The 24,447-nt window shown below is 40.5% G+C and overlaps 1 protein-coding gene across 1 annotated transcript; it reads right to left on the reverse strand.

The window, feature by feature from the left end:
* Positions 1-7,153: 7,153 nt before the first annotated feature.
* Positions 7,154-11,502, reverse strand: LOC106094918 (uncharacterized). The gene is made up of 3 exons (XM_013262157.2): positions 11,407-11,502; positions 11,217-11,321; positions 7,154-11,135 (listed from the first exon to the last, which is right to left on the reverse strand). The coding sequence occupies exon 3, from the start codon at positions 10,988-10,990 to the stop codon at positions 7,394-7,396; it is 3,597 nt and encodes a 1,198-aa protein (XP_013117611.2). The 5' UTR covers positions 10,991-11,135; positions 11,217-11,321; positions 11,407-11,502; the 3' UTR covers positions 7,154-7,393.
* Between the last annotated feature and the right edge of the window lie 12,945 nt (positions 11,503-24,447).

Genomic DNA, 24,447 nt, shown 5'->3' on the forward strand with positions numbered 1-24,447 from the left:
AGATTTTAATGCGAAAATAGGGAAGGAAGACATTTTTGGTCCAACAGTCGAAAAGTTTATCCTCCACGAGATAACGTCCAGTAATGGGTTGAGGCTGATAGATTTCGCCGCGGTAAAAAACATGGCAGTTAGTAGCACCAGATGTCAACATAAAAATATTCACAAAGCCACATGGCTGTCACCCGATCAAAACACGAGGAACCAAATTGATCACGTTGTGATGGATGGAAGGCATTCATCCAGCGTGTTAGATGTACGATCGATCCGTGGAGCGAATATAGATCGGATCATTACCTTGTTGCACCAAAGGTTCGCACCCGTTTGAACATGGCGAGGAAAATACGATCTGACACTGCACCGAAGATGGACATTGAAAAGCTGCAAACACAACATATGGCAGCGGTATACTCCACTCGAATGACCCACTCTATGGAAAATGCCGCGAAATCCGTACTTGGGTACCGGAAGCCTCCTCCAAGAAACCCATGGTACGACCAAGAGTGTCGAGATGCTACTGAAGCCAAGAATGCGGCAAATAGAGCAACCTCTACCTCATCTGGCGCGTTGCTACTGATTGCAGGTAGCAACGCGCCAGATGAAGGAGAGGTATCGGGAGAAAAAGGAGAGAGGAGAAACGTCTTTTCCGCCGAAAGAAAAAGGAAATGGAAAGACGTGAATGTGAGCGAATTGAGATGTACACAAAGAATTAAACTTCAAACCGATGGCTTTGGTGAAGGCACATCCTCCTGCAGAGACAAAGAAGGAAATCTGATAACTAACACAGACAACATGCTGGGGATATGGAAAGAACATTTTACCCATTGTCGGCGAAGAGGATACCGCAGAACCAATCCCTGATGATGGTATAGAATGTTTACCTCCTAGTTAGAATGAGGTCCAAGAAGCTGTGACCCGACTAAAGAACAACAAGGCAGCAGGAGCCGACGGGTTACCCGCTGAGGCGTATGCATCAGCTTATCTGCGCAATCTGGCTAAAAGATTTTAGCCAAATCGGATAAAAATTTCGGTTTGTAAAGACTCAAGAAGTAAAAACGGGAGATCGGTTTATATGAGAGCTATATCAGGTTATAGACAGATTTGGGCAGTACTTGACGCAGCTGTTTGAATTCACAACAGAACACTATACGCAAAATTTCAGCCAAATCGGACAAAAATTGTGGCTTCCAGGGACTCAAGAAGTCAAATCGGGAGATCGGTTTATGTGGGAGCTATATCTGTAGACCGATTTGGACCGTACTTGGCACAGTTGTTGGAAGTCGTAACAGAACACTACATGTAAAATTTCAGTCAAATGGAAAAAAAATTTCCGTGCAAAATTTTAAGTGGCTAGCTTTCAACCGCTATCGTGATTTCGACAGACGAACGGACATGTCTAGTTCTACTAAAAACGTCGAAACGATCAAGAATATATATATATTATATGAGGTCTTAGACGTGTACTCCATTCTTAAAATACTTCATTTCAGCCCGATATTCTCATGATGTCTGATTTAGAGGTGTTTTCGGGGGAGAGGTGGTCTCCCAGTCACTTGGCCCTGGAAAAATATCAGCATCGTGCTCTTCTCTCAAATACCATTTATTTAAACCCCATATTGCCATTGGCTTAAGAGAAGTTTACAGGATAAGGCGTCCCCAAAACACATGGCCCCAAAATAGGTAATCAAATTCGTTTTCTAATCTCAAATACCTTTCATTTGAGCCACATATTGGCATGGTCGAACATTTTTTTCCCTTTGGGGGTGTTTTGGGAAAGGGGTGATGCCCTAAAAACATGGTCCTACATTTGGATATCAAATTCGTATTCTACTCCCAAATACCTTTATTTGAGCCCCATATTGCGATGATCAATAAAACATTGCTTTTTGTGGGGTATTTTGGGAAAGGGGTAGACCCCCAGAAAATTGGTCCCGACAATGGGTATCAATTCTTGCTCTACCCCCCAATTCCTTTCATTTAAGCTCCACATTGACATGGTCTCTTAATATGCCCGATTTAGGGGAATTTTGGGATCAGCAAAGTGCTCTATTCTCATATATCTATATATCATTTATTTGAACCCCATATTGCCATTGCCCTCAAAATTGGATATCAAATTCGTGTTCTAATCTCATTTCAACTCCTTATTGCAAAAGTCAGCAAATATGTCCAGTTTAGGGTATTGGCCCTAAAAACTATGAATATTTAGTTTTTCTCTCTTTAAGACCCACATTGTCTAGGTGAGCAAATACGTCCTAGTAGGGGGTTGTTATGGTGGTGGGACGTCCGCTAGACAGTTGGCCCCTAATGTTGATGTGAGATACGTGGTTTACTCCCACATACCTTTAATTTGAGCCCCATATTTCCATAGTCGGCAAACATGACTGGCTTGGGGGGGGGTGTTTTGGGGGATGGGCGGCCACTCAGTGAGTTGGCCTTGAAAATATATACCGGAAACCCTCTTATTTGAGCCTCATATTGCAGTAGTCACTAAATACTATATATATATATATATATATATATATATATATATATATATATATATATATATATATATATATATATATATATATATATATATATATATATATATATGTGTGTGTGTCTGAGATTTTAGAACGAGCGCAGAATCTTATACACCCTTCACCATGGATGGCATTTTTCTACTTGTTTCTCCGATTGGAAGTCATTACGCAAAATTTCAGCCAAATTGGATAAGAATTGTGTCCTCTACAGGCTCAAGAAATACAACCGTGAGATCGATTTATATGGGAGCTATATCAGATTATGAATCGGTTCAAGTGCTCAAGAAATTAAGATCCGAGATCGGTTTCTATGGAAGCTATTGTATATCAGGCACTGAACAGATTTGGGCCATACTCAAGAAATCAAAATCCAGGATCGGTTTATATGGCAGCTATATTAAAACATGAACCGATATAATCCATTTACAATCGCAACTGACCTACACAAATAGAAAATATCCGCATACAATTTCAAGCGCCTAGCTTTATTCGTTCGAAAGGATATAAATTCTTTGTTGGGTCTCCGATCAACATTTCGATGTTTTACCGACGGGATGACTTAATTATGGTGGAGTGTATTAAAATTACTTGTGGGAGTTGTTGTTTTCGCTCAACCTTCTTTGGGTTGGATATTTCTTTATCTAGTAAATATTACCAAACAATGTATTGGGTTGCCTAAAAAGTAATTGCGGATTTTTCATATAGTCGGCGTTGACAAATTTTTTCACAGCTTATGACTCTGTAATTGCGTTCTTTCTTCTGTCAGTTATCAGCTGTTACTTTTAGCTTGCTTTAGAAATAAAGTGTAAAAAAAGTATATTTGATTAAAGTTCATTCTAAGTTTTATTAAAAATGCATTTACTTTCTTTTAAAAAATCCGCAATTACTTTTTGGGCAACCCAATATGTGCTTTAGAAATTCTTGTTGTGTTTTTTGTACCTGGGAGCCATTTGTGTATTGCTCTAAGGAGTTTTGTCATAGGACATACCAGCATTTTTATACCCTCCACCATATGATGGGGTATACTAATTTCGTCATTCCGTTTGTAACACCTCCAAATATGAGTCTAAGACCCCATAAAGTATAAATATTCTTGGTCGTCATGAGATTTTAAGTCGATCTAACCATGTACGTCCATCTGTCCGTCGAAAGCACGCTAACTTTCGAAGGAGTAAAGCTAGGCGCTTGAAATTTTGCATAAGTAATCCTTATTATTGCAGGCCTGCTGCGATGGTAAATGGGCCAAATCGGTTCTTCTTTTGATAAACCGATCTTCCAATTATATTTCTTGAGCCTCTACAGGGCCGAATATGGTCTGGATCGGTCCATAACCTGATATAGCTCCTATATAAAACTATTTCCTGAATGCACTTTTTGAGCCCCTAGAATGCGCAGTTCTTGCTGATATGGATGAAACACAACGACTTCCCTGAAGACCTTCAACATGCGTGCCAAATATGGTTTGAATCGGTCCATAACCTTATATAGCTACAATATAAACCGATCATCCGAATTTACTTCTTGAGCTTCTAGAGAGCGCATCTTTTATTCGATTTTGCTTTAAATATTGCACTATGCCGTTTGTTACGGCCTTTAACATACATGCCAAATATAGTCTGAATCGGTTTATAACCTGATACAACTCCCATATATACCGACCTCCCGAATTTATTCTTGAGCCGCTAAAGGGCGCAATTCTTATCCCATTTGGTTGAAATTTTGCACAGTGAATGTTTCTATGACCTCTGAATCGGTTCATAAGCTGATATAGCTCCAATAGCATATCAATTCTTATCAATTTTTCTTTGTTTGACTATAATCCGATACCGGACAAAGAACTTGACAAATGCGATCCCTGGTGGAGGGTATGAAAAATTCGGCACGGGCGAACTTAGCACGCTTTTACTAGTTAAATTTGGTTTTATTCGGTCTGTGTATTGATATTACTTATATATATATTTATCCGATTTTGCCCACTCATGACCTTAAACTGCGCATGGAAAAAATACGGGTCTTTCGCAAAATTTCAGCTTAATATCTTTATTTTTTAATGGTGTAGCGTGATTACAGTAAACGGACAGACACGCGGACATCGTTAAATCATCCTTGAATTTTACGGCGATTAATACATATACTTTGTAGGGCTGAAAATGGATATTTCGATGTGTTGCAAACGGAATGACTAAATGAATGTAACCCCCATTGGTGGTGGATATAAAAACTAGAAAGTGAAATTTTCTCTGAAAAAGAAACACTTTTATCTAAGAGATAAGATATTAAACAAAAATTTCCAAAAACAAAATTTCAGTTAAGTTTTTTTAACAAAATTTTAATAAATTTTTTCTAACAAAATTTTCAATAAAATCTTATATATAAAAATCAATTTGTGTTTGTTTATTTGTGTGTGTGTTCCTTATAGACTCAAAAACGGCTGAACCGATTTTCTGGAAATTTTCACAGATGGTGCACAATACCGTGGTGAAAATAGGGTACTACATTTTTTGATATCTGAAGGTGGGCGAACCCTCCCCCTTACCCTAATTTTCAAAAACGTCAGATCTCGGAGATGGGTGGTGCGATTTAAGCGAAATTTTGTGTGCTCTCATATAGTTCCCTAAAAATAAAAATTTGGTATCCAAATTTCGGAGAGGGTACCTAGGGGGGTCGCCCCACCTTAAAACCTACCAATCATATATTTACACCAATCGCAAATGAAAGGTATTTAGGATAAGAAAACGTTTCTGATATCCAATTGTTGGACCAAGTGCTAGGAGGACCACCCCAACCCCCAAAACACCCCGGACATATTTACCGACCATGGCAATATGGGATTCAAATGAAAGGTATTTGCGAGTAGAATACGAATCTTATGTCCAAATGTGGGACTACGTTTCTGGGGTCCACCCCTTCCCCAAAACACCCCAAGCAGGACTTTTTTACTGACCATAGGAATATGGAGCTTAAATAAAATGTATTTGAATGTAGAATACGAATCTGATATCCAAATATGGGACCATGTGTGGTGGGCCGCCTCTCACCAAAAACATCCCCCAAAGGGGACAAATTTACGACCATAGCAATATGGGGCTCAAATGAAAGGTCTTTGGTAGTAAACCACGAATTTGATATCAATATTCGGAAAAAGTGTCTACGGGGCCACGCTACCTCCACAACACCACCCAAATAGTAAGTATTTTCTGACTATTGCAATATGAGGCTCAAATAGGAGGGTTTTTAAATTCGATATATATTTTCAAGGCTAACTCACTGAGTGGCCGCGCATCCCCCAAAACACCCCCCAAGCCGGTCATGTTTGCCGACTGTGGAAATAGGGGGCTCAAATTAAAGGTATGTGGGAGTAAACCACGTATCTGATATCAACATTAGGGGCCAACTGTCTAGCGGACGTCCCATCAACCCCCAAATAGGACGTATTTGCTCACCAAGACAAATTGGGTCTTAAAGAGAGGGAAACTAAATATTCATAGTTTTTAGGGCCAATACCCCAAACTGGGCATATTTGCTGACTTTTGCAATAAGGAGTTTATATGAGATTAGAAAACGAATTTGATATCCAATTTTGAGGGCAATAGCAATATGGGGTTCAAATAAATGATATATAGGTATATGAGAATAGAGCACGTTGCTGATCCCAAAACACCCCTAAATCGGGCACATTTAGAGACCATGTCAATGTGAAGCTTAAATGAAAGGTTTTGGGGGTAGAGCAAGAATTGATAGCCATTTTCGGAACCAATTTTCTACCCCTTTCCCAAAATACGCCACAAACAGCAATTTTTTATTGACCATCGCAATATGGGGCTCAAATAAAGGTACTTGGGAGTAGAATACGAATTTGATATCCAAATGTAGGACCATGTATTTAGGGCATCACCCCTTTCCAATATGTGGCTCAAATGAAAGGTTTCTGAGATTAGAAAACGAATTTGATAACCTATTTTGGGGCCATGTGTTTTGGGGACGCCTTATCCTGTAAACTTCTCTTAAGCCAATGGCAATATGGGGTTTAAATAAATGGTATTTGAAAGAAGAGCACGTTGCTGATATTTTTCCAGGGCCAAGTAACTGGGAGACCACTTCTCCCCCGAAAAAACCTCTAAATCAGGTATTTGAGATTAGAAAACAAATTTGATAACCTATTTTGGGGCCATGTGTTTTGGGGACGCCTTATCCTGTAAACTTCTCTTAAGCCAATGGCAATATAGGTGGAATTACCATACCAATTCCGGCAATTAAAATTCATATATTTGTTATTATCTACATATATGAAATTACGCAAAGATCTATGCCAAGAGATTATAATCAAAAATGAAAAATTCAATGGGTCTGTGTTCCGACTTTCATGATTTTAAAATGGAATAAAAGGAGTTTTAAAAAATTATTTAAAATTTTGCCAAAATAAATGTATGGCTGAGAATTAATAACATATTATTCAATATATTACTTTGATAGTTTGATTGGCTACCAACAAAACTCTAACAATTATCATTTCAAATCAACCAACTATCGACTTTTTTACACTTTCTCATTCAATTCGTCGTCTTAAATTCCATTATCTGCGATGCTGAAAGTCTTTACATAGGACCCATCGTAGTAGACAATTTTTAATATTTTCTGTTGAATAATTTTATTTAAATTGATTAATTTGTTTTACATAATATTGACAAAAAGTTAATTTCGCATCGATAATTCAAGTGTGTGTGTGTTTGGTTAAATATATTTAGTAGAGATTAAAATAAAAACAAGCCGTTTTATATATATATATATATTTTGATATATCGTAGTGTGTGTGTATGTGTTTTGCTGCTGTTGCAATTTTTGTTATTGTTGTTGCTTGCCCTCCAGTCAGTCTAGACGAACTGATGGGTTTTTAGAAATTCCAGCATGCCTTGCACATTAGCATCAACATTCAAGTGTCCTTGCGAGCTATGATGTTGTGATTGGGAATTCAGCATACCGGCATTAGGCATATTGCCCCCATTGCCACCAAGCTGAGATGGCGGTCCACCACCCAGTCCGCCAAAGCCCGATTGTTGGCTTAAATGTTGCAAGAAAATGTCTTGTGGTGTAGCTTGTGGCTGTTGTTGCTGCTGCTGTTGTGGAGGCAATTGCTGTGGGCCCATCTGATTCTGTTGGGGAAAGGAGAATTGTCTAAATGAAAGTATGGCCGGATCCATGGCTGTCCAATCACTGCCCGAGTAGCTAGTTTTCTGATTGCCAATATTTTGGGGTTGATTACAATTGTCATGGCGTAGGCCCATCGATTGTTGCTGTTGTTGCTGCGGCATATTTCCCAAGTGACTACTCCACACATTGGGATTGGGCATTTGTAAGGGATGCTGTTGTTGCTGCTGCTGTTGGGGAGGCATATGTGGAGGATTTCCACCACTATTGTTGCCGGGTAAATTCATAAAAGGCAAAATTTTACTATTTTGATTGGTGTGAAGTCGAGGATCTATTGCCCCGTAGCCTCCAAGATTGCTGTTAAGGTGATTAAAGCCTGGTGGAGGCATGCGTAACCTCTGCATATACTCTAGCATGGGATCATGTAATGGTGGCTGGGGCTGGTTGTTTATCTGCTGCTTAGGCGGTGCTATGGGATTCGAATGTGACGTTGGCACATGATTGTGCTGAAGTTGTTCCTCCTCGTTTTCTATTAATTCTGCCAAAGCCTTTTGTGTTTCAATGAACGGGTCAAAACCTAAATCGTCATCGGCATTGGAGTTCTGCAAATATTGATTTTTTAAATGATTTTGGGGTCCATGCACATTGGCATTATGTTTGTTGGGTGGCTGCTGCTGCAACTGTTGATGATGCATCATTGGGTCAAGTTTACCATAGAGTTTTTGTTTCTGCTGCTGTTGCTGCTGCTGCTGCTGCAGATGAGTGTTTAGCATCGAATTGTGATCTACGAGTTGTGAATTAAGTGGTTTATTTTCTAACAGGGACATCATATGGAAATTATCACTAAGACCAACTCCCAAGCCACCTGGACCACCGTAGTGCTGTAATTTTTGCTGTTGTTGATGTTTGTGAAAGTCGAAAAATTTCGACATATTCATTTCAAATGGTAATGTTGGATTTTGAAGGGGGTTTTCAACTCCTTGATGTTGCAGCAGGGGATTTTGAGGAGGCATAAAATGTGAATGCCTGCCCAAATCGCCACCAAGTGAAGCGCCACTAGTACCACTGTTCAGTTGTGAAACTCGCATCGAATTTAAGAGTATATTTCTTTTCTGTAGCTCTTGAAGTTTGCGCAAATCCTCCTGCTGCTTCAGTTGGTGATGGTTGTGTATGTGCTGCTGAAGTTGTTGCTGTTGTTGCAGTTTCTCTTCCATTTGCTTATTGGTCTTTAAAATAACACTCTTGAATGCATCCTCCCAGTCATTGGTACAATTAATATTGCTCTGATAGCCATCGATACCATTTATCAGATCAGGCAAATTAGGTACCGTCCGTCCACTGAGAAGGGGATCGTCTAGAAGTTTGTTTGAGCCCGGCATCATGGATGATGGGGTCTGCGATGGTGGATGCATTTTCCCTGCGTTTAGACTAAAGAAGCTATTGTCGTCGAATAAACTTAATTTGGACATATCTGAAGAAGGAATCAACAGCTGATTATCTCCATTCTTCGCAGTTGGTGCCTTTTCTGTATTATCATCTAATGGTAAAGGTAAACCATTGAAGGCGGAAGGTTGGAGTAAATCCCGCATACTTGGAGTTCTCTTCGGGTGGGCAAAAATCGAAAAATTATCTGCTGGAGCAGCAGTTCTCTCAATGCTCTCTGTAAATGGACATGAATCCGATTTCTCTGGAACCTTTAAGGACGCATCCGCTTGTGTGTTCTGGACAGGCTCTTCAGGGGAAATGTTTTTATGGAATTGATTAGGTGTTGGCGATTGCCTAGCCATTATCTCACTTAGAGAACCATTGTTGTTGGTACTGATGCTGGTGCTGCTGTTAGAAGTGCTACTGCTGCTACTACTACTACTGCTGCTGCTGCTGCTAATGCTACTATTACTATGGGCCACATTTGGTTCATCCGCCGTTTTGTTTTCTCTTGCAAGTGAGGTGTTACTTTTAATATTGACATCGACGTTGTTCTTGGCCTTGACTTTGTTATTTGCTTCCACTTCTGAGTGCGTTGGCGTTTCTTCTTTTCTTTGTGAATTGGACTTTCTTTCTCTGTCCTTATCGGCTCTACATTTATCGCTGCCTAAAATGGAGCCATTTTCCACTGAGGCCTTACTAGATTGAGAGCCATTGCCATTTTGCAATTCCACATTGTCTTTTGCCATAAGGACCACATTGCTATTGCTATTGGAGGCGGAATTCTTATTCTTCGCTTTTCCATTCTTCTCAAGCTTACACTTTTCCTGTTTTTGTCTTTCCTTTTTACTTTTGGGACCATTGGCACTGGTCAGTGGCTCCTTTTTACTAACAGGTGATACAGAAAGACAAGGCCAGGCCTCAGTTGTTTGACCATTTACTGCAGCGGCAGCTACCGAAACCGCAGCAGAGGTTTGACTACCAACTGCCACTTCACTTGCTGAGTTTGCAATGGCTTTGGCAGAGTTACTCGTAATCAGGCCACCATGTTTATGGGATTCCGTTATCTTTGTGGCATTGCTACCACCGCCGCTGCTGCTGCTTAAAATAGATGCCCCCACCGTTGTTGTTACTATACCACCCGCTGTACTTGTCCCCGATGTGGCAATGAGTACTTCATGCAAACGCTTCTCATAATCCTGATGCTTGCCTTGGTGCATCTCTTCCTTGGTAAAGCTAGCCTCTGGATCACCCAGCTCGTGCAAATACATGCAATCGCTCTTGGGACATTGCTGATTTTTCATAAAATGACTACAATATTTAGTGGTGCCCAAACTGGTTTTTATAAGGCGCCCATCTATCATAATGTTGTTGACACTTTGAATGGCCCTCAAAGCATCCGGATTATGCACATACGTGACATAAGCCGAGGCTGAAGGCCCCTGCACACCCGCATACGTAGTGCTAGGATTAATGACAACCTTATGAATCTTACCATACTTGCCGAAGTACTCGTGTTTCTTCAAAATCTCGGCATCGGCTAACCGTGGCGGCAAACCCACTACAAAGACCAAATTCTTCTGGACCACTCGGACGTTGGCCAAGTGCTTGCGATTCTCGGTGATCTCCTGCTTACGCTTCTGGTCCCTCTGACGCTTTTGGAACTTAAAGGCCACCATCTCCTCCTGACTGAGGGGCTTGAAATCAGCTGGATTCTCCGGGTATTCCTTGCGGCAGGCCGGACACAGCTGATTCTCATCCGTCCGTATTCTGTGCCAGCAGAATCTGCATATCTGATAGCCACAAGTGCAAGGATAGAAATTGAGATCATCAACCTCCAGTGGCTCCATGCACAATGGGCACTCGACAATGTCATCGGTGCTATTTAAATTATTCATATTAATCGACTTCGAAGCAGCAGCTAGCTTCTCTCAGGCAATTATAATAATGATGAGTATGTGTGATTGATTAATGGGTATTCAGTTCCACTAAACAATCAACCAGGAGCAAAGTCAAGAATATCTTGAGTTTCCTTGCAACTTTCTGTAAATATGTAAAGCAATTTTTGGGGTTCTCAATGGGTTTTAGATAAGCAAAAAGTTCTCCTTTGGGTTTCCAAATTACCTTTTGGTTGAAGTAAAAATATTTTCTCGAATCTCGAACGACGAGTGTTTGGTGACACAACTATTTCACAGTTAAAAAAGTGTTGTCAATACCTATCGGCTACGACTGATGCAGGTTCCAGTCCAGCAATCCAAGAAATTTCATTCAAATTACAGCAAATATACGTGGATCTTTGCGTTTTCTTTCTTACCTACTTAATATTAATTCATATAAATAATTTTTTACACGTTAACCTTCAGTAAGTTTTATTTCCATCAGTGTTAATAATTGAGGTCTATAGAAATAATATCCAATGAGCTAATAGTTCATCGTGAATACTCTCTCTATTGTGGGTCTGGGATGAATATACTATATACACATCTTTTTTCCTCCTTTGTGCGATGAAAGAAATGAGTTATCCCTCTGATTGCGCATGTCATCTCTTTCCCGCCTCAACAGCTGAGAACTGTCAGATAATAGAAAAATGGGGAACATTATGGAATTCTTATCGAAATGAGTGCATTGGACGACGACGTAGTGTTAATAGGACCCTTCGTCGAAGTGGGATTCTACCTTATAAATTCTCGATGAATGGGTATTTACCCAATAAATACATTTTTGGGGTATTTATAATTTTCCAGATTTTTTGGTAAATGAAAATACTTTACAAACATTTTTTATAAGTTATTTTTCTTTGCATATAAACCAGACACACTGATATCATATAAATGGACAAATGTTACTTATAGCCGCTATATAGACCGATCTTACGACTTGTAGTCTTGAGGTATAGCTGCCATATAAACCGATCTCCCGAAAGAGGGTATCAGCCCATAAAGAGAATATTTTTCATCCAATTTCTATGAAATTCGAAACAGTTTAGTTTTAGTTTTACAGTTAGTTTTGGCAGACCCCTACACCTTTAAGTCGAATGTGGCCCAGATCGGACCATATTTAGATATATCTCCAGGTATAGAGTCTTGAGCCCATGCAAATGCAAATATGCCCATGAACTTCCCATTAAGAGACAGGAGCACACTTCTCATATGTATATCAACGAGGTATTTGAATTGATATATACATAATTACCAGATAGTGGACTGTAAACAGCTCTCGAAGTGCACTATCTGTCAACGAATTTTGATTGTGTGTGTGAATTATCGTTAAGAACAATATCACACACAAACAACGTAAAATGGCGCGAACTAGTTGGACAACTTCCATTCGCCGAGCATCAGCCTGTATTTTGAAAGCTGGATAGGACTACAATTGCTTTACATTCCATCACCGAACACAAAAGTAGAAACAACGTTGTCAAGTCCCTTGCTGACAAAAAAAAATCTTGGACTAACCATGTAATGCTGCCCGATATTATGGCTTGGCAAATTGCTACAACCACTGATGTGAGGCTAAGGGAGCTTTCTATTTGGTCATGTAGCGACTGCGGACACTTTGTTATCATTGAAGATATCTGTATTCGTTCATAATTAGCAGACTTATTTGCACTAATGTGTTCAAATCCCACTGTGCGTAACTTTTTTAACTGCCTAGCCAGACCCACTCAATCCCATTGCAGCATCTTCCCCCCTTAACGAATTCAAAAGGAACGGTGTTGGTTTGATCGTAGCTCTCCGATAAGGATGATTCCATCAAACGCTTAGGAAACCTATAATTGCTCTTTTCTTGGTATCTAGAAGGATACAAGGATGCAAATTTGCACAAATTTTTGAGTTCTCGGACACAGCTATTATAAAATATTTGATAAAACAAATAAATAACATATTTTAATACATTTTGATTGCGTAGGGATTTAAAGGCAGCCTGGCTGTCTGAGAAGATATTTATGTCAATCGTCGTAATGGCATTATATCTTAGCCATTCCACCACTTTCTCTATCGCAAGGACCTCCGCTTGATACACACTGCAGTGGTCGAGTAAACTTTTTGATGTGACCAGTTCTAGATCTTGAGAGTACACCCCAAAGCCCACCTGGTCGTTTATGTAACTTCTGTTACCAAGGTTATCGTAGTTCCACTCGGTTCTATCTGGAATAGTGGTACAGTACTTTTTATCAAAAAGCGGCTGAGGTAGGGTGTAATCCACACTGCCTGGAACATCAGATATTGTATCAAGGATAACACAGTGTCCGTAGCCGCCACATGACCAATGAGCATTAAATTCAGTGCATCAGATAGCGTCGTCCTCAATGAGGATGTGATGCACAAACAAGCCATCCTTTGTTGGTCTGGTGGACGGCGCTTCGAAAGCTCACCTACTGTTCAATGGTTAATTGAACAGTAGGTGGGCTTTCGAAGCGCCGTCCACCAGACCAACAACACCATATAGCATTATAGGTCTAACAACTGCAATATATTACCCAATGCATGACATGCGGTCTAAACCCCCAACTTTTGCCAATGGCTCTCCTGCAGGTGTATAGGACAAGAGTTGCATTTCTTGAAATTTTCCAAAATGTTGGATGTGAAGTTCAATTTCCTGTCCAGCAAAACACCCAAGTATTTTGCGCTTTCTGTAATGGAACATTCTCTCCTCCTAAGGAGACAGGTTCCACTGCAGGCAACTTGTTTCTCCTGCTAAAAAAAACTACTTCTGTCTTGCACGGATTATACCTAGACCACTTTCTGTAGCCCACTTCGCTGTTGCACGTAGAGCTACCTGAAGTATATCTCTTAGAGTGCTGGGAAACTTTCCCCTAACCGCAATTGGCACGCCAAAAGAGAATAATATATTGTTAATTGCTAAATTCCACAGTAGAGGAGCCAATACACCTCCTTGGGGTGTTCCTCTGCTGGCCAACCTTTTTAGATCCACAGATCCCAAGCTTGACTAGGTCGTGAAGGACTGTGTCAGTAGATTTGCCTTTACTATATGCATGCTGCTGCCGCGACAGGCGATCTCCAGGGATCCTTGCCCTAAAATATGTATGTTTCTATCAACCTCTCAAGAGTCTTCAGCATGAAAGATGACAGACTAATAGGAAGAAAATTTTTTGCCTTCGTGTGGTAGGGTTTTCCTGCTTTCGAAATGAAAATGAGTAGAGTATATCTCCCTAAGCCAGCTCGCCTTTATATATTCTTAGCTCAGCCTTATAAATGTCCCAATCGTGTGGGTCCATCATGGCGGTCGCTGTTTGTCCCTTGGCTTGGCACTAGGACATGCTGAAACAAGCGAGTCATTCAGGGCCTTCGGGATCCGCTTGACCACTATGTCTACATCCTCCGCAGTTTCCACTTCCTTTTCTGGTGTAGAAGGGATAGACGTGCAGAATTTGTGCCGAAATTTAATCCAGTCCGCCTTTCTTCTGTTTATATTCTTCTCTTTCTTCTGCTTATATATATAGTAAATCCTGTCGGTACCTGGTAACCATTCCTCCACACACCCATAGTTCCTGGATAGGAACAACATCAAATCCCCCAGCCATCAGGAGGACCTTTAATGCCGCCAAAGCGGCCTTACAATGGCAACGATTTATCTGTAAAAACCGGACCATAGTCAGAATTCAGAACATCCACCACTGTTGAGTCAGCCTCGTCTTACTCAAGAAGGAACATCTTCCTTCTTGAGTAAATCTAGTGCTGCACCTGGCCATCTCAACAATCTTTTTTAGCGCACAACGATACATTTCAATTGAGCGCTGATCCCCGAATGCAATAGTCTGTATCGGCCCCGATACCAGCCTGCATCGTCAAAAACTGGAGGAGTTTCACGGAATTCCGCAAGAACTTCTGAGTATACTGGTGACGGTCTATTGACTATCCCACTCAAATTATTCCTAGGTATGCAGCCCTGTTCTTCTTCCTTATCGACAACTGCCATCACCAAACTGTCCCTAGCGACATTAGCAAAGGTTCTTGGACCCATTTTACTATTGTTCGCCCTTTTAGGCATGGGATGCCCTCCAGGTTGGTTGACTGCTGTGCAGTTTTCGAATCTAGACTTTGGGGTATAAGTGAGAGTCTTAGGATCATTCGCACGAAGTCTCTCAATAAACCTGAGAACAATGCGTCTTCTATTTTTACAACCACTTAAAGAGCATGTTGGTTTGCCGGGAAAAGCCGATTGCCTAGGCAAATTATAGGAATGTGGAGAAAGAATAGGTTCAGCCTTGTCCTTAAGACTCGAACCAAGTGTCTTCATTAAAAACCCCTGCCCCTTCCAGTCGAGGTTTCAGTAGCAGGCAACATGCTACGGCCTGATACCACCACCGCAACTGTTGCGCCTTTGGAGTAAACTGGCAAACTATCGATAATCACAACATTCGATATTTTCGATAGTTTTAATGACAAATATCAATAGTATCAATACTATCGTTAAATTCCCAACACTTATAATTCAAACGAAAATGAGAAATAAAAATCAGGAGATCGATTTCGATAGAAGCAATATCAATGCACAGACCAAATAAAACCAAGATTAATAAAGTCAGTTGGAAGTCATGACAGAAAACATTGTAGAAAAATTTTTGTCTAATCGAATAAAAATTTCACCCTCTATAGGTGTAATGTATTTAAAAGGATACATTCAGTGTCGGATTGCTTATTTTTGTTTAGTTTCTCAAAAAATTTAACTTTTGCGATAGTATCCATAGGAAAAATATAAATCGATATTCAGTCAAAATATTAAATATCGATAGTGCCTTCGATATTTTGCCAGCTCTACTTTGGAGTCCACTCTAAGTCTATTCCCAGGCTAATGGATACCTCTATCGTACCTATACTTGAGTAACTTAAATTTTTCTTTCAAAAATAACGACCTATTGCGAGTTACAGGAAAATTCTTGCGAAGCGAAATAATAAAACGTCCGCTCGACCCAATGGTTCAAGCTTACTTTACTTTAATTGGCTATGACAGAATATTTGTTCCACTCGCCGAACGTAGAATAGCGTTCCAAGCGCCTCGATCTTCTGCGCTCATTCTAAAATTTCTGACACCAAGTTTCGAGGTGTCTCCCACCACTTGATCTCTCCATCGGGCTTTTGGTCTTCCCGGTTTGGGGGTACCACCCCCTTCAACAGACTTCTTTGCTGGATCTTCTTCACCCATTCTGACAACATGACCTAGCCAACGCAGCCGTTGCATTTTGATAAGTCTAACTATGCTATCGTCATCATACAGCTAGTGGTTTATAAGTCGCCCATATTCTTCATTAACGCAAACTGGTCCATATATTTTACGAAGAATCAATGGTTCAAGCATAAATCCTAATATTATCTTATTTCTATATTTTATTATTTTTATATTGATTATATCGACCCAATGGTTCAAGTTTACTTTACTTTAATTGGCTATGACAGAATATGTTCCACTAGTCGAACGTAGAATAGCGTTCCAAGCGCCTCGATCTTCTGCGATCATTCGAGGTATCTCCCACCAAGATTCGAGGTATCTCCCACCACTTGATCTTTCCATCGGGCTTTTGGTTGTTGTTGTTGTAGTAGCAGTGTGTGGTACACTGAGGCGGCAGCCCTTGCCGATGAAGGAATTTATCGGGTGAATCCTGTACATACAACCGGCTGCCATGGGATTGGGGCTTTTGGTCTTCCCGGTTTGCGTGTACCACCGTGTTTGCCTTCAAAAGACTTCTTTGCTGGAGCTTCTTCATCCATTCTGACAACATGACCTAGCCAACGAAGCCGTTGTATTTTGATACGTGTAACTATGCTATCGTCGTCATACAGCTCGTGGCCCATATTCTCCATTAACGCAAACTGGTCCATATATTTGACGAATAATCAATGGTTCAAGCATAAATCCTAATATTATCTTATTTCTATATTTTATTATCTATATATAGATTAGGGCGCTGAGGTTGGAATATAACACATGTAGATCTAGACTTCATGGTATTGTACGCAAAATGCTATGTTTGGTTTTTATAACGATTCATTTTACTTTTACAGACGGAGTCGCCGATAACGAAGAGAGGCATTTTTTAGAAGCCTGGGACCATTAAGAAAACACTTAAGTATTTTTAAGCAATATTTTTCATGTTTTATACGCAATTTAATCTAATGAAATAAAAAGTTTTTTATTAATGCGAAAAAAATAAATTATTTATTTTTATTAAAACAGAAAAAACGTTATTTGAAAGAAGTAGCAAATTTCAAATGAATGGTTTATTGAGTCAAAAACCGCTTTAATTGAATTTTTAAGCTTGTCATAAATCCAAATTGCAAAATTTTATTTTATTTATAGTTATTCCTTTATCGGTCCGATTTCAGCAAAATTTTTAATCGATGTACAAATTTCTTAATTAAGCATAGTTTTTAATTTTTTCTGCGATACTTTTATTCTATTTTCTTTTATTAAACACACATTACAATTATTTGAGTTAATAAACATTTTAAATTTGAAACCTTTATCCCACTCGCCCATCCTTTGACACATCCTTATAAACGACAAGAAATTTATAGTCTCTAAATGAAGAGGGAAATGGTCCACTAACAACTGTCGATATTAAATCTCCTGGAGCCTTTGCAGTCTCCCGTCTTCTAAATGGTAATCTTGACGACTTACCTAAAACGTAAGGCTCACAGGTTTCATTGTCCCCATCTTTCATGGTATACTTGCAGTTTTGCATTTTCCGCAGAGAATGAAACACACTGATTTGCAGACACGGGTCAAAAATCTATTCCATATAAAGTTCCATTTGGCTTCCAGTCTCCACATAAAATTGTTTCTCATTCGTTACGTGCCTTTTTTCGCCATCATCAACCCACTTATCGCTGACAGTTGTGCTCAAATTAACTTCATTTGATACCGAATGAAGAGCAACATCCGATTAGTTTGTAGTGCGAACAAAAGGTACCTGTCGCGGTCACCAGACAAAAACAAAAGATGTAGAACTCTCAACCCGTACCCAACCATGATCTTAAAGGGCTCTAGTACTTATTCATAAAATCCCAAATCCAGGATTGGAAACTACATTACTTTCTTTTGCATTCCCTCAGTAGAAATGTTAATAACGCCTAAGCAGTCACTTCGATTTCAAAAGATCGTTAATTTTGTTAACATTAAGTCTTAAGCGTAACAGATCGAACAAAATCTATATTAAATCTACAAGAAAAATATGTTCCATTCGAACTCATACTCAATTCGTGTGTGAGATACTACATACATTTATGTCTGTTCCATTCGAATTCATACTCAATTCATGTGTGAGATACTACATTAATTTATGTCTGAGAGACCGGAAGCTGATAGCTTAAGTAACAAAACTAAAGACTAGGAGATTGGGTGTACGTGTATGATCTAAAAAATTCTGGAGGTAGTTTGTAGTAATCCCATCATTATTTTAGTGTATAAAAAAAAAAAAAAAAAAAAAAAAAAACAAGAATTATCAAACAAATGAAAAGATTCAAAGGGAGCAAAGGTTACAAAATCTCACTTATTTTGTTTGTATTGTATTTGGCATTTGGGAGCAAAATTTATAATATTTAAACCATATTAATCAATAAAGAGAATACATCACTTACCAAAATCCAGATTGTACGCCGAGGCCTCGATGAACATCTCTAGAAGTGAGGAGCATGTGTATAGGAAAATGCTGGTTTGAATAATTTGTATAAATTCTGCTACCGCCTACATAATTGTAGAACCTTTGCACACTTTCCTAAGGGAATTAATAATCAAGGTTAGTTAGATATTCTAAACAATCACAAATTGTCAAAACATAATTTAGGTATCCAACAGCTTCCAAAATTTACTGTGCTTAATATCAGTTTGGTTTCGCCTTCCCTTTCATATTCAAATTTCGTTGAGCACCTTCTGCTTGAGACGATTGGGGTATTTGGAGGCGGAGGTTTTCTCCTCCGCAATCCTCAGGGCAATAGAGTCGCAGCCACCGACACTGTCTATATGCGAGAGCCTTGATTAAAACCTCCCTTCTTATACGCCCACTTCAGTCAGCTTTGTATATGTCACACATACACTCTTCCAAGTCACCGATATTATGCCACATCTAGTACCACAAAATTGTGGGAGTACACTTCTATGAACTGTATGGTTAAACAAAAAATTCACAGAAAAAAATAACTCTTAAAAAAAACCAACTACCAAATTTGTATGTGAAACTTTTAATTCTCAACGAATTTTAGCACTGAACCGAAGATATTATTTGTTGAAGTACGTAAGTAAGACTCTACAAAAGACTTGACAAACAAAATTATTGAAATTTTGTGGAATTTCAACAAATTCTTTAGTTTAGGTAGTTGTTAAAATAGGCGTACTACAATGTAGAGCACAAAACTGCAAAGTTGTTGTTTTTCAAAATTATTTTTATCTGTGTATAATGGACTTTGCGTCCTTCCATTATTTGCTTCTTACAAACATCAAGATCATATGAAACAAAAAACGCAATCGTTCATGAGAAAAATTAAATAAAGTAAAAAAAAATTAAATAAATATATCCATGGGATTTAAAACCGGAATCTACGCATCTAATGTCTTAGCACTGCGCCACTCAACGCCTTGTTCGCCTGGCAGCAAACAGCCAAGACAGCCCAAAAGGTGTTGCTTAGACAGCATGTAGTTATGTCTTCGCACTGGTAGGATCTTTGTCTCCTGATGGAGGTGGTCCACATGAGAACTGAGGAGACAGCCAGTCGCAGTTCGGAGAGCGGCATTCTGACAGATCTGAATATTATTCCACTGCGTGTCACAAAGTTGACGAGACCACACTGGCGCTGCATAACTTACCACAGACCGGCCAATTGCTTTGTACGTGGTCAACAAGGTTTCTTTGTCTGCACCCCAAGTGCTGCCAGCGAGTGACTTGAGGACCTTGTTTCTACTTTTGACTTTATTGCAGATTGCTGTGGCATGTGAGGAGAATGTGTAAGAGCTGTCAAATGTGACGCCAAGTATTTTGGGACATTTGATGGTCGGAATCATTTCTCCATCGACCATCACAGCCAACTCAGTATTCACCTCACGCGTATTTGTAGGGAACAGTGTGGCTGAAGATTTGGTGGCGGATATCTTCAGATTTCTTGCAGCGTAATTTGAGGCAAGCTCGTTGAGGTAGACGTTCAACCTATCGCAGATGTCATCAATGGGTGGGGGCCTGATGCCATGATCGTACAATCGTCCGCATATGATACGATCTCTATGCTGTCTGGAGGGGGTGGAATGGAGGATAGGTAGAGGTTAAACAGTGCCGGAGATATCACCCCACCTTGGGGAACTCCCTGTTTCACTCTACGGTGTTTCGACTTCTTATCCCTAAATTCCACAAATGACTGGCGACCACACAGATAATTCGCGACCCATCGTTTCAGGCCTGGCTGGAGGGACGTGTTGGCGATGTCCTCAAATAATTTGGCATGATTGACCGTGTCGAATGCCTTCGATAGGTCCAGTGCCACGAGGACCGTCCTATCACATGGCCTGGGTTGATTGAAGCCACGGCAAATGTGTGTGTTGATGGCATGCAAAGCTGTTGTTGTGCTGTGCAGTCTCCGAAATCCATGTTGATGCTCGGCGAATGGAAATTCTCCTACGAGGCTCGGGAGAAGTAATGCCTCAAGCGTCTTTGCCACTGGTGAGAGAAGGGAGATCGGTCTGTACGACTCCCCCAAACTCGGGTCTTTTCCAGGCTTCAGTAGCGGGATCACTCAGCCCATTTTCCAGACATCGGGAACTATAAGAGTGTTCAATGACAGGTTGAGGACAGTGGTAAGGTACTCAACTCCAGGTGAATCCAGATTCTTCAACATCAATGGGGCCCAACGCCTTGGAGGATTTGGCGCCACGGATGATATTCGTAACTTCGCCCACGGTAAATTGTGATGGCTGTTCATCGGCTCGGAGACCACGAATGGCCCACAGTTTGCCTACACCGGTGCCTAAGTTACATTGCTCCAAGTGTTCCAGCCACAAATTCCGCTTATGTTCGTTGACTACCCTGTTTATTTCCAGATTCAGCTCGCTGATTCTGGGGTTAGCGGGGTCCATAGCACGAATCTCATCACGCTCGTCTGCGAGTACCACTGCTTGCGCCGGGAAATTGGGCCGCACTTGGGGTGTTCGACCAGCTGGTATAAAGCGAGCGGCTGCTGCGTTAATGATGTCTCGGAATTTCCTCACGGCCACAAGCAAATCAGAGGGGGGTGGCAGTTCACTGAAGCGGCGAGTGGTATACTCTCTGAAGCCAGCTCAATCGGCCTTCTTCTGATTGATAAATGTCCGGCGCTCAGAGGTTATGAAGTCGGGTGGTCGGTCGATGGTGAGAATTATGGGGAGGTGGTCTGACCCCAAAGAGATGACGGCTTGCCAGGATACGTCACTCAGGAGATCAGGGGATGCAATTGAGATGTCTGGCGAGCTGCTGCACCTCCTCGTAATCCTAGTGGGGGCATCCTCATTCACCCTGCAAAACGTGGAGCTATCTATCTGCTCTGCCAAATCTATGCCACGCTGGTCGTTACCTAGGGGAGAATGCCATGACGTGTGATGCGCATTAAAATCCCCCAGAACCAGACGATTATGGCCAGATAGCAACCCACTTATGTCGGGGTTGTAAGCCTGGCCATTAATCGGGACACAGCTACCAACCGGCGGTATATACACGTTGTATATCTCTATCTCGGCAGTACCAGACCTGACTGCTACCCCCATACATTCCATGTAGGGGTCACTAGCGTCAAGCGCAGGCGAGATAGGTCAATACTGCACGGAATGGTGTATAACGAAGGCCAATCCCCCACCTCCATTCCTTGAGCGATCCTTACGTAGCACATTGTTACCGTGACAACTGTGCAAGCTGCAGGTGTTGGTCAGCTTTGTCTCCTGGATCGCTGCGACCAATATGCTCTTCCGTCTCATAAAGTCTACGATCTTATCGATCTTGCCACGCAGTCCGTTGCAGTTTAACTGCAAGAACGATACACTTCCCGGCACTGGCCTGGAAATAGTAGGGCTAGGATGCTGTCGTTGCATAAATTGCCGTACGGGAGAAGTCGGGGGGTCACATAGGCCGACCACGAGGACGCCGAAGGCGACGACGACGACGCTTGTGACCCACTGCTGGCTATGTTCGCACAGCACCTTGCGACATAGCCAGTATGACCATACTCCCGTAGTGAGGTTAGGCCCGAGCAAGAACGGAAATGTAGCCACTCCATGCACCGGTTACACCTCACCGACACCGACCGATGATGAAGGCGGTTCTGGCAAACTGAACAGAACCAGGGTCCGGGGTTCTTTTCAATCCCGGCACAGACCAGAAGCGTGCAGAGAAGGCACTCCGGGATGTGCCTCTCCCATGACGAAAAAAGACGAACACGTACACTGAGGCGGCAGCCCTTGCCGATGAGGATTCCATCGGGTCAATCCGGTGCGTACAACCGGCTGCCATCACTCATCCCGTTGTCTTGTTATCTGTTTTACTCAGTTCTCAATTGTCTCATTCGATGTTTTATTTTTAAACGAAGAGTTCAGTTCTTGAAATACTCTACGATTGTGGGTATGTCTTAAAAGCAGAAATGAATGGTCGTGCGCAGGCCTTTGATACATATGTTCATAAATATATATATAGCCCTGAAATTTCGTATGAGGACTAATCTATGAGTCAACTAGGGATCTGGAGCGGGTACCTTTTTCTTATCCAATTTGGATGACATTTTGCATAATTTCTCCTATCACCTCCAACTCGCGTATAATCCGACCTCCCGATTTTACTTCCTATGTGTCTAGAGGGCGCTATTATTATTTGATTTGACCAAAATTTTGCATAATGGTTTCTCCCATGACATAACTACAAGGTAGTATACCGTAAACAGCTGAGTACAAGTTTTTCTCGCGAGGTGCACTATCTGTCAATGAGTTTTGGATGTGTGTGTATTTTAATTAAGAACAACGAAAAATGGCGCGAACTAGTGACATACACAATATCAGAGTTTCACTAATCACTGATTTTGACAAATAGTGCACTCAATATTTTGTTGTTGGGCAACTGCCACCACCTGTAAATTATTATATCTTGGTTTTTCCTGCTTTCTCCTGTCCTCCTGGTGCTTCCAACTCCATATAAAAAAACGTGCGCAAAACTTTGGCTAAAAATAGGCCGAAAAGTAGTACTCTGTTTATATGAGGAAAATGGCAAAAAAGACTATTATAGTTACAATAATTGAAACTATTGCCGCCATCATTTTTGTTTGATTTATTGATTTCAAGTATTTGTTTAACTTTATTTATTTGAGAAAAAATTATATAAAATAGAGAAAACAATAAGTGCAGATAAAGAAACGTGTTTGGGTATGCAAACAAACAAAAACATTTGATTGCTGTCAAATTTCGCTCCCGAAACAATTTAAAATTTCAACAGCTATTCCAAAAGCAGAATAGAATACCAACCCATAATCTCCAACATCCATGCTAACCCATAACCTCCAACATCCACGACTTTACATCTAAAGCATATACTGGAAGCAATCCCTAACTAAATATAAAAAAGTAGAAACTCATTAAGTTCGGCCGTTGGGTACCCACCACCATGGATATGTTTATTATCCTATATACTTTTATCAGAAACCTACTTTATCTATATAAATGTCCAAGTACGGACCGATTTAGAATATATTCGGCTCAGATACCGAGAAGTGTATACTGTGTATTTAATCACATTTTAAAACTTCAAGGAAATCGGGTTATGCAGACCATTCGATATGGCAGCTGTATCCAAATATGTTCTTATATGGACCGAAAGAGGTTCGGATATCGGGTAGCCTAGTGCAACTCCATTTTTCAAATTTATATCAAAGTATGGTCCGATCTGGACCAAATTTGGTTCGGACAACGGTAAATCTAGTCCAACTCACTGCTCTAAATTTCATCCAAATAGGAAAATACATACGGCCTTTATGGGCGTAAGACCCTAAACCGGTAAATCGGTCTATATGGCAGCTAAACATGATCCGATTTGCTCGTTCAAGAACTTAACCTGGGTATAGACATAATACGAACGTGTGCCAAACTGTAGCTCAATATCTCAATTTTTGGAGGCTGTAGCGTGAAAAAAGATTCCCCCTTCGTTTTCTTACCTTTCAATACTCGTAAAATATGCTCGCACAAGTGAATTTATCAATAATTAACTAAACACTTATTAAATTATTAATTTAACACTTATGTATATATTTTCAACTTGATGTTCAACTTCTCCTATGTTAGAGCTGATCGCTGTGTGTTGTATAGTTGTCCAAACGAAAAAGAACATGTGCACGCTTACGTTCCC

The sequence above is a fragment of the Stomoxys calcitrans genome, chromosome 1 (genome assembly GCF_963082655.1).
Source record: "Stomoxys calcitrans chromosome 1, idStoCalc2.1, whole genome shotgun sequence".
Classification (NCBI taxonomy): Eukaryota; Metazoa; Arthropoda; class Insecta; order Diptera; family Muscidae; genus Stomoxys; species Stomoxys calcitrans.